At 32.6% G+C, this 12518-nt stretch overlaps 1 protein-coding gene across 2 annotated transcripts; it reads left to right on the top strand.

The window, feature by feature from the left end:
• The first annotated feature begins 2571 nt into the window (after positions 1–2571).
• On the top strand, positions 2572–10470 carry LOC132544560 (AP-4 complex accessory subunit Tepsin-like). Of its 2 annotated transcripts, none has more exons than XM_060208178.1 (12): positions 2572–2629; positions 2984–3056; positions 3565–3656; positions 3964–4057; positions 4540–4607; positions 5940–6027; positions 7008–7079; positions 7572–7766; positions 8166–8304; positions 8509–8704; positions 9026–9160; positions 9386–10470. In XM_060208178.1, exons 1-12 carry the CDS (start codon positions 2573–2575, stop codon positions 9665–9667), a joined length of 1491 nt encoding a protein of 496 aa, XP_060064161.1. In that variant the 5' UTR covers position 2572; the 3' UTR covers positions 9668–10470. The 2 variants fall into 2 exon arrangements, with proteins under 2 accessions (XP_060064161.1, XP_060064160.1); XM_060208177.1 differs by having other exon boundaries at positions 7008–7121.
• Positions 10471–12518: the final 2048 nt, after the last annotated feature.

The following is a 12518-nucleotide window of genomic DNA, read 5'->3' as shown; positions in this document are numbered from 1 at the left end:
TCATCTGAACATAAAGAAAAGTTTGCAATTATCACACCCCAACCCGACAAAAACGCATAGAAAAAAGAACAAAGTGAATATAAATATTGGTAAACAAAATCATATTTTGTACAATTTACACCATCATATACTTTCTTTCAAATCGTTTCTCATCATTATTGGGGGTCTTTAAATGAACCTTATTCTTCAAATACTTAAAGATATATTTCGCTGCACATGAACGCATAGTAATAATGCATTATCAATTTACAATGCCTCGGGGTTTTTTTTTTTTTTTTTCTGTAAAAATAGAAATAATTATTTATTTTAATTATGTGGTTGTTACACTTTCGGAAGATAAGTGATTATTCACAATGGCCAAAGTAAACAAAACATGGTGCAGAGTCTATGACAATAACAAGCTTATAATGTCGGTAAATGCATATGTTATAATATGCTCATAAGTAACATCACACGTGCAGGTTACTAAACAACCAAAAATAACGACGCATGTACTATCGTATTAATTAGTGTCCCGGTGGCAAAAGTGGGAATATGTAGGTGTGTCTTTCAGTCCTAGCTCAGTTCTTCTGGAAGATGGATACTGAAACACAAAAAAACTGAAATTTTGGTTTTTGGCTTCGTGATAAGATGTCCAAGATCAAAGTGATGATTTAGTAACTATCATTTTTAACAAGGTTATGGCTTTTTCATTATACATTTTATAAAATCTCTGTTTTTTCTAATTTTATTTGTTTCGTCTCATGTCCACCAATAATGAGCTGAAATGTGCCTTTGTGTCAACTAGTTGCAAATCAAAATAAACATCCAGTTTCCTTTAAACTTTAACATTTTACGAAATCTCATTTCCCGTGAATTTCGTGTCTGCAGATATTCAGAATCATTCTGTGGTTTTATCGACTCCAAACCGAGATAAGAAATTCGATAGAACATTAGAATAATTCAAACTATCCTATGGATAACGAGCTTTGAACGTACCTCTGTACTACTTGCAAATAGGTACAGACATAACTTAAGTTTCAGTTCCTTATCATTACTATGGAACACTAGTGACGTGCAATTCCAACAGTGATACACGTTTTTCTATCAGGCACAAAATGATTTCATCATATGTGTTGCTTTCATGATTTGAATTCCCAACATCGCGATTTTCGTTGAAAACAAATGTCGACAGTCAACAGTTGACAAAATTCCAACACTGGGTTTGAGAGATGCAGGTTGCTGAAGAATATAGGAACATTTCATGGTGGCCACCATAATTTCGTTGAGCAAATGTTTCCTTTTCCAGTGCTCTTTAGTATGCTAATTAGTTTCGTTGGTGTTTCCCTTGTTCTAATTAGGAAAAATTCGATTTTCTCGTCATATGTAAAGTTAGATGTATTCTTTGCTGATTAATGTGTCTGGTGGTTTCGTTATTGTTCGTTGCGTACTCCTAACTGAAAATGTGACGTTATTTTCTTGCACTGTCAAAGATTTACAACGCTACGTACTGTACCTGTGAGAATAGCTTAGGGTGCATATCAAGAAAACAAACAACTGATACGTTTTAAGAACACATTATATCACCCAGTCTTGTAAGAAACCACGAGCATGTGAAATCGATACAACCTAGTGGGTAGGGACGATCAGGTATGTAACTGATGGGTGTTCAAATTAAGTTCCTATACCACCTGCCCTTAACGTTGATAAGTATAATGCTGCACATAAAACACTAAGTTTAGCTGATACATGTTTGTATTTTGGGAAATTAGTGTCTGGGGTATGTTCGCCGATTAGAAGCACAAATGTACTTGCTAAAACCCAAACTGTGAACGGGCTTCACATGTACTCGCGCATGGCCTGGATATTGATATTTTGCCAGTAAATCATGTATCGATCATTAAATTAGATATCAACATCAAACAAAAAACTTGTAAACAATTAACATACAAGGATCGCGGTTGTAAGTTTAAAATGCATCATACAGTTTCCAAGCTTCTAGTTGCAATGTGAAAATCTACGTATGTAACATGTAACAAAGCACCCCTACAAACAGTGTGCTTTTATTACACTGGTAAACATGTTAGTTTAGAGAAGACGACAAATTGTGGACTTGATGCAGCCATACTGCATGTCTTCTCGTAAAACAGGTTGATTTCTGTCGTTTTATCAATTATTGACACCTAGCATTGTATCAATTCGCTTTGTAGCCCCTAAATATGATATGGAAATTAGAACACCTTTAATAATGTCTGAACGATCTTCAGTCAACAAAGTGGTTGATCGCACATGTCGTTCCAGTGTGATCTTTTACGAGGCTTTGATAAGGCGCTGCTTCTAAGTGGAGATCTTTCATGTTCGTTCCAACAACCTTTCCCAGAAAATAACAGGCCAATATGTTTATGTGAAGTAACTTCAGTAATGATATAATATAACTTATCAACGTGTAACTTATCAATTGTTTCACCATTTCAAAAAATGGGAGAGGGGGATATTTTCTAATTCCGGAACTAGTATGAGGTAATGTGGCCTCTAATTTTACAACTTTTCAGCAAGTTCCTGTTTACATTTTCTGCAAAAGACGAACGGGATAATGTCGGAAAGTCATACCGTTAATCTAGTATTTGAAAAGGTCTCTTTCGTGAACAAGGTAAGCTTTTCTCTAGTTAATTGTGAAACAGTTGAGCAACTTAACGGAACGGACATTTGTGTTGTGCTTGCTTTAAGATCCTATATGTCATTCATATTATAATGAGATCATGACTCGTTTCAGTTATGAATTTATTATTTTTTTTGTTCATCATTCTTTTCTTGTGATATTTGACCTCATGTCAATGAGTTCGTAAAGAAATGAATGAAAATACATGTTTTAAACCTGTATTGTTGGCGTGATAAGGACGGCAGTACTGTTACTATGAATAACTGACTTTCGTTTTAGATATAGTTTGCATTGTCAAAGTCTAGAACCGTATTAAATTAATAGCATGACATTTGTTTCTTTCAGATCAGCACAATATTGAAGGCAACTTCAGATGACGATAGGCCAATACCTGGCTATCTTTACCAAGAAATAAGCAGTATCCTTGACTAACTACCAGATCAAATGCAGTCTGCATAGTACCATAGATGTACATTGTGTCTGTTTGTACATCTAGGCACTGTAGATTTTGTACTTGCACTAGATGCCGGATTCAAACCCCAGTCTGAACATGCATCTTTTTGCTCCTCTTACACATTGCTGATTTCTGATGTAGAAATTAATTTGTAATAACTGAAAACAATCATAATATTACTATCAATATTGTGTTGTTTACAGTCATTATTGTTTAGTGTTAAAATTATAGATTTAGTCATGCATCATAATCTGTATTTTCAATATTACATTTATATTCACATATATATTATTAGTCTGAGCAATAGTGATATACAAATTTGAAGTAATTTTCAATATATACATTTTCTTTCTACAACCTTTGTAATACATAAATCTGCTTTATGAAAAACACAACTTTCATATTTGTAACTACAGGTGTAAGTGTATAAAGATAACCATGTTTCAAGTTTGAAATTCCTTAATCATGTAAGAAATTACCCATGAATCTGATGGCTACTGTGAAAGTACCCTGGAATACCTTGTTGACAGACTGGAGAGAAACTCTTGTCACATTAAACTGAAGGTTTTTTTCTTTATACAATATGGCACATTCATTAACACATTCATTAATCATGCCCTACACTAGTACATTATCTTTAAATTTGTTTTCTTCTACATGCATGCATAGAAGGATATATCAGCTTATTGTCCTTACAGTACAACTTTTCTTTTAATCAGTTTGATAGTACAGTATACATCAGTCTAGAACGTATAAGTGTAAATCTACATCAAAATGTAATTTGTAGTGTTGCAAGCTTTGTGCAATGATTTTCATTTTCGCAAAACTTTTATGAGTAAGTGAAATTTTAATGCAAGGTGTTAATTTACAGGTGATCAAAGTGATGAAATATTTGCTAGAAAATGGTCATAGAAATTTTCGATTTGGTTTATTGAAAAAGTCACGAGGAATAACAGCGGCTACAAGTAAGTATTGGTAATATTCATGCTATTATTACTGAGACATCTGTATGTATCAAATAAATGAAGTACATTGATGGATTTCTCATCAGTATCATGGTCATTTTTGATGATATGCATATATATGTATATTTCTTATGGTTATGTTTTTTAATAACAATGCAGTCAATCATACATGTTTATTAAAAGATTCACAAAAATTTGAATTTATTGATATTAAGTATAATGTAAAAAAAATATACTTTACTTTTTATTCTCTTGATTTCCTTTTGGTAAATAAGACATATTTACCAGTTTTGAACAATGGACTTCATTGTCATGTTACAGAGGTTGACATATTCTTTAACTAGAATTTGATTTTAACCTAATAAGGTTAACAATGTAAACATTGTTATGTTATTTTCACATAAAAGACATGAAAATATTTGTGTATGGTTATTTTGTCCTAATGTAACACATTCTACAGCTGTGAATTGGTTATATGTCAGAATTCAGTGGTGCTCCAGATCCTTTGCATGGAAATGTGCCCTATCTCATGGTCCGCAAAGCTGCACAGGTAAAACTTTTAGAATAATTTCTCATTTTGAATATATTTCTGATTCAGGAGGTGACGAATAAATTGAAATTTGATATCATGTTATGTTATTTGCAAGAAGTCTTGCTAATGAGAATTATTCTACCTTATGACCCTAAATTTGAATTTAATGGCAACACAATTCCTTCAGTCAAGTCTCATAAGCATTTAGGAGTTAACATTAGTGAAAATACCAAATGGGGTGTTCTTGTTTATAGCATTATAAATAAAACTAAAAAGTATTTGTCAACTTTTAGAAAATTAAAATATACTCTAAACAGGAAAAATCTTGAAATTTTTTTTTAGTTTATATTAGGCCTCTTCTAGAATAGCATTCAGTCTTGTAATTCACCAAACTATCTTGTGTCTCTCCTTCCTCTGAAAGTATCTGACTTGTCCACTTATAATCTCAGAAACAAAGATGAATATCAAATTCCCCATTATCGTCTTAGCCTAACTATGTCTTCTTTTATTCCTAACACCTGTAATTTATGGAACAACCTGTCACTGGAAAAAAGAAATAGCACCACTTTGAAACAGTTTCATAATTGTATCAGACTAGCAAAATAATCTTTATAAGGGAAGATTTTTAAAGAGTATGGTGAAAAGAGAGTTAATATCTTACATTGTCGTATCCATGAGTGCGCTAGTATTCTTAATAATGACTTATTCCGTGTTAATCTAACTGACAGTCCATCTTGCCGATGTCGACATACTGTAGAGGACGGGAAACACTTTATTTTTTATTGTCCATGGTACGATGTAGAAAGAAATAAAATGCAGACATTTATTATGGTATGGTAATATTACATATGAAAACCTTATGTTTGGTGATAATTCCTTGGACGTAAAATTAAATGAAGCTATTTTTAAACACGCACAAAATTTTGCTATCAATAGTAAAAGATTTGTGTAAGTACATGTACATATACAGGTGATTATATTTCTACATGTTGACAGTGCCATTTGACTAGCCCTTAGAACCTAATTTGTTTTCTTCTTTATTATTTAAGCATCCATTTTCTTTCTGTTTTTTGCACCTTTATTCTTTACTGAAAATTTGAAAATTTTATTTATGTACTGATTGATTTCACCATTGCTAAGTTGTGCATATGTATAATTGTATTATGTTGTGACAACTTGCGTCCAATCCTTTTGTGTAGTATTTATGCTCTAAAATTGATTAAGATTCAAAATGAGAATTATGCACATAAGGTTTTTGGTACAGACATTGACCAGAAAAACTGAAGTATCTTAATTTTAGAAGGTGTTATGACACAGATATACCAACCAATGAATTGAACTGGATTTCAGGAGCTGTCTGAGATGTTATTTGATACAGAGGTGATGGAAGCAAACTTAGAAGGCCAGGATAAGGAGTCTGTCAAGCTGATAAATACAGGTACAGGATATATATATATATATATATTTCAGGCAACCATTTTCTTGTTATTTTCATATTAAGCTTATAAATTTTGTTTATCAGAAAAAAATATCAATTCATTTTAATAGAAATTTAGAATTATTTGTGTATGTTTATTCATTTCGATGGCATATAAAACAATAAAATTACTTTAAAAGCTTGATTTACTGACTGTTCCAAAGGTGCTCATATGCAAACAGTGCCCCAGAATGATCATTTGCTTCAAAGTGTGAAAGCTATTAAAACTTTACATACATTGGTTATCATATATGCAGAGTACTTTGATTAGTTCATAAAATTGATTAATTCTGTATTATCCAACATAGGATTTAAAAGCTTTAAGTATGTTTTTCATTGGAAACATTCTAGATGTACAAAAAAACCCAAGAAAATACCAACATGTCAACATAATCATAATCGAGACTCCATTTCAATCAAAATAGGGCGAAATACCTTTGTATATGAACAAAAGAAAGATTTACATAGAGATTCTTGCAAAAGTACAAGAAGAATAAGACCAGGTGTTCTGGAGTAGTAAGGGTATTTTGCTTCATCAATGATTTCCGTCATGTAAGTCTTGGTCAATCCAATTAAGTAATGTTTCATTCTCAGATAAGAACAAGGTATATATACAACAATGCAATGAACAGGTAAGCTAACAAGTATCAAACACGTCCAGCTTCATATCCCACAAAGAAGTAAAATATTTCTCAATAAGATTCCTACGACAACCTTAAACTTCCCCATAATTTTCATCAACCTACCAACGATTTTGTACATTAATACATTATTGCATTATATACACTGTATATTGGATAAAATATTGTTTAAAAATGGGGAATATTTTATCTATATCTTTTCTAAGCTGTTCCTTACAGATAGTGTTTATTCCTTCTGTGTGGTGTTTTATATCACATATCATTATCATTGATCAGTGAGAATTGTCTTGGTTCCTACAGGTAGCATGGGTTCATCAAATCATCAGACTGGGAAGTTAGAAGGATTTGGAAACTCTCCTGCTGTACAAAAAAGTAATAAGCATTTAATATACAATATCATAAATCAATGTACAGGTAGGTAATGTACCTTCATTTATCATCCACCTTCTACATACTGTAGATAGAAATAAATAGCATCACTTTAAATAAGCGAAAATAGTCATTGCAAAAACACAGTGTAAAACCACGTATGGTTTGATAAATGAAATGATAAATATTTCATAAAATTCATAAATAGATATACACAATTTTTTTTTCTAGTTTAATGTATTGCCTTTTGAAAGTTGTGGTATATATAAAATATTGTTAAAGTGAAATTAAAGTAGAGAAAAGAATGAGGAAAAGCTAAATTCAAGTGTATGGGCTTATCACAGATGTTTGTTACAATATTTGTAGAAACAGTAATTGACATATACTATGTACATTGCAGTAGGTACATGACAGGTTTGTTCAGATACTGGATGTAAAATAGCGATAGATATATTTGATTTTATTGTGCTTGACAATGTATATGAATTCTTACAGGTACATTTGGAGACAATTTGATTGATAATGTATACAAATTAGCAGAAAAGATTAACGAACAGCCAGCTGACAGACAGCGGGAGTTGTTAAAAACTGTACAAAATGTTGGAGAATACAAACCACCAATGAACATCACGACTGATTCATCACCTCTTGTTACACCCTTTACAAAGCCAGAAGTAAAATCCTACCCAGGTATGGCTGATCTGTATGTGGTTGGCTGACATTGACATGTTTTAACAGTATCTTGGTGGTACTGGAATATTGAGAGGTCAACAAATAAATCTGAAGTGGGATGAGATAGATGAAATCCTAGAACATATTATGCCCAGCCATTTTTATTAGGAATGTGTTGGGGGAAAGGTGTCATATTAGAGTGTTAATCCAGCAACCTGGTCCTGTCATATGTTCTCTTCTAAATAAATACAAAATCTGGTAACAGATTTGGTTCATATTTTTACACCTTACCATATCATGGTGATCATCTGTCAAGGTTAAAGTGTCAAAGGTCACTGGTCTTGATACATAAGTTCTTTTTTCTAAATAATTATTGTAATTTTATCACATACTAATTTATCTGCAATATGTTTTCAGTTGAGCCAATGAGGAAACATGTTCCTGGAAAGGCAGGTGGTGGTTGGGATGACAGTGATGATGATGTTGATAGTCGCCATGGACACAGCCAGTCATCTGGTAAAAAAAGCAGTGGCAGTAATAATGACCTTTTAGAGAGGTATGAGGCGTTTACTTGAATAACTTCTTCTTAACCAGTGGATAAATAGAGAGACAGATATTATCATATAGACACTACTCAAGGTCAAGGTCAAGTATGATAATGATAATCACTAGGACTAACATACATATTCAGGTTTTGTATTGCGTATGTCTTACATATACTTAATGAATTTAATTAAATAAGTAATGACTTTTTCTGAAGGATGGAAGTAGTGACTTTGGAAGATTGGAGTGGGGAGGAAAATCTAGTGAACAACACTGTGGACAATGGTCAATCATTTCTTCTGAAAAGGATAGAGATTAAGAATTTTGTACAGAATTGCCATCAATTAAGCTGTTATAAAATCCTAGAACTTCTAAATCAGCGGTTAAAATCTGGAGTTGATAACCACAGAATGGTGAGTCTTTTACTGTTAAACTATAAGCACAGACATTAATGTTTTGGTGAGAATCAAATGTATTGATAGGCAGTTAAAGACATTGGCTGGAAGATGTTTTGATGGAAATGTAATTAACTGATTGAAATATACTTTGGTAGAAAGAATTGATATACATTAGCATCAATTGTTGATTTAAATTTAGTTGTAACATCACAGGCTCACTGAGTGGAAAAGTTGTAAACCAAATTACCAAGTCATGCTGTAAATATTTATTCATCTGTATATACATTTCCTTTACTATGAAACATGTCCCATTTGACAATTATTTCTCTTCATTAGAGGTCCTTACTTCTGGTGGAGAATCTGCTCACTACAGATTTAATCAGCATTGATAGAGTGATTCGGACGTGCAAGGGAAACCTGATCTGGTTGGTTGGAAACTGTACTGGGCCAATAGCATCAAAGGCAAATAAGGTAGATCTGAAGGAGATATCAGGGATAAACTTAAACAAGTTTGGTTTGATTTAAGGTCATTTTTATTACCAGGTATAACATGGGAACTTCAACGTGTGATATTATACTGATCATGAATAAGTTGAACAGTGAAGGGGAGATAATTCCTTTTTTCTATCATCACAATAGTGAAAAATGTTGCATAAACATTTGCTGCTGTAAATAGTATGTGTGGTAATTTTTCAGATCATTAAAATTTTGGAGAGGCTATCAAACAACATTCTATTTCATGGATCAGCAATAGACACCAACTTGAATGGACAGGCCTTGGAATGTGACCTGCTGGGCCAGCAACATTCCAAACATATGCAAAGGCTACAGTGTGAGGACAAGGAAGAGAATGTTAATGCTAATACAGAAAGAGACATTGAGTTGCTATTACAGCAAGACCCAAGTAAAACCTTGTACAGTGCAGACACAGTGCAGGGTCAGTCAGACATGGTTCAATCTAATAATGATATTACCTAGGCATTTGCAGGATTTGATCAGACTTGAGGGTTAACAAATGACACACTTGGCTCAAATACATCACTTTTGATTTATCTATTTCTTTTATCATACATCATAGTCTGCCAGTCTTCAAATGAGATCCTTAATTTCCCCATCCAACATTTACCAGATGGGTGTCTGTGCAATATTTTATGTTGTTGTCATGGTTCATGTTAGTTTTTGTAATTTTTATTAATAATGTTTAGTTTTGCTATTTGCCATTTCCATGCTGTGCATTTTTCAGAAAGAGTATTTGAGTTTTCATTTGATAAAAATGATGCTTTCCATTTAAATCTTTGTGAAATTTTGAGTGATTTTCAGATTTTTTTGTTATATAAATAACGTAGTTAACATTCTCTTCTCCTGAATTATAACAAGTGTTTCATTTCCATTGTTGCCAACTCACCTGATTTCATAAGGTGAAATGTTACTGGCCATACCATGATCTGCTGAAATCATGAAAAATGCTAAAATCGTCTATTGTTCTTCTCTGACATAAAATCATTTAATTCATATGAATGGTATAACTATACAATAGAATGGGAAATACGGTCTTTTTGTCTAATGACCCTTTAAAACACTCTGTCACCCTTGACTTTGAAGGCCATCACCAAATATTATTAAGTAAAAGGTTGGCAACACTGTTTTACTGAATATTGATTGGCATCATTAAAGGTTGTTCAATTCATATTCCAAATGTTCCAAAAATAAGACATTGAATCCAGTGCACATGTACTTGCAATTTTAGAAAACAGTAAATCATTTCATTTTTACTATGAGAATGTGTTCAACATATAAGTATTTTTTCTTCTTAACAACAACTACCATAATGAGTGCCAGTTACAGTACATAGTATGCACACTCATTAGTGACTAGACTTTGTTCATGTGGATGTTAACCAATAAAGTTTGTCAAGTAGTAACTTGACTGTTCATTTTGAAATGCCGCAATATGAAAATAAAAAACAAATGAGAAAAAATGACAGAAGTATTTTTTTCTGGTTAAAACATATTTATTGGTAATGAAATCATATCATTCATAAACAATGTTAGATCTGCTGGCATTTAGCTTTTTGGTGTTCTAAATGCTAAGACAGCTGGTCATATATTGGATTACAATATATTGATAATCTATTTGATGTAATATAATTAAAACATATTTAAATATTTAGAAAAAGTACATAAAATATAGATCAAATATGGATACACAATGACATTATGATTTCATATTAGAATATATTTCTGTTAAATGCACACTTGTAAAACCATGTAAATGTTTGTACTGACCACTACCCATTTCTACAATGACACATTCATAACCTACATTTTTCATGAATTTTAAAACTAGTTTATTAGGAAGAATGTTAACAGGAAATCACTATAACAGAAATATAGAAATCAGATAATACAATCACAATCTTCTTAAATCACTGCAAATCTTAGTGCACTGATTGACAAGGTTTTTTCTATTGATAACCAGTTAAATTATATGATATATGGTATCTTCAACATCCAAGGGTTTCACTTTGTTTACCACATATCATCTTAGCATCCTTGTACTCTGTGTAACACATATCATCTTAACATCCTTGTACTCTGTTTAACACACATCATCTTAGCATCCTTGCACTCTGTTTACCACATATCATCTTAGCATCCTTGTACTCTGTTTACCACATATCATCTTAGCATCCTTGTACTCTGTTTACCACATATCATCTTAGCATCCTTGTACTCTGTTTACCACATATCATCTTAGCATCCTTGTACTCTGTTTACCACATATCATCTTAGCATCCTTGTACACTGTTTACCACATATCATCTTAGCATCCTTGTACTCTGTTTACCACACATCATCTTAGCATCCTTGCACACTGTTTACCACATATCATCTTAACATCCTTGTACTCTGTTTACCACATATCATCTTAGCATCCTTGTACTCTGTTTACCACACGTCATCTTAGCATCCTTGTACACTGTTTACCACACATCATCTTAGCATCCTTGTACTCTGTTTACCACATATCATCTTAACATCCTTGTACACTGTTTACCACATATCATCTTAGCATCCTTGTACTCTGTTTACCACATATCATCTTAGCATCCTTGTACTCTGTTTACCACACGTCATCTTAGCATCCTTGTACTCTGTTTACCACATATCATCTTAGCATCCATCTTAGCATCCTTGTACTCTGTTTACCACACATCATCTTAACATCCTTGTACTCTGTTTACCACATATCATCTTAACATCCTTGTACTCTGTTTACCACACATCATCTTAGCATCCTTGTACTCTGTAACACATGTCTTAACATCCTTGTACTCTGTTTACCACATATCATCTTAACATCCTTGTACTCTGTTTAACACATATCATCTTAACATCCTTGTACTCTGTAGCATCCTTGTACTCTGTTTACCACACGTCATCTTAACATCCTTGTACTCTGTTTAACACACGTCATCTTAACATCCTTGTACTCTGTTTAACACACATCATCTTAACATCCTTGTACACTGTTTACCACATATCATCTTAGCATCCTTGTACTCTGTTTACCACATATCATCTTAGCATCCTTGTACTCTGTTTACCACATATCATCTTAACATCCTTGTACTCTGTGTAACACATATCATCTTAGCATCCTTGTACTCTGTTTACCACATATCATCTTAGCATCCTTGTACACTGTTTACCACACATCATCTTAGCATCCTTGTACTCTGTTTACCACATATCATCTTAACACTCTGTTTACCACATATCATCTTAACATCCTTGTACTCTGTTTACCACATATCATCTTAACATCC

The sequence above is a fragment of the Ylistrum balloti genome, unplaced genomic scaffold, assembly GCF_031769215.1.
Source record: "Ylistrum balloti isolate Yb309-2 unplaced genomic scaffold, AGI_CSIRO_Ybal_v1 Utg369802, whole genome shotgun sequence".
Lineage (NCBI taxonomy): Eukaryota > Metazoa > Mollusca > Bivalvia > Pectinida > Pectinidae > Ylistrum > Ylistrum balloti.
This window is presented reverse-complemented; position numbering and strand designations above follow the sequence as displayed.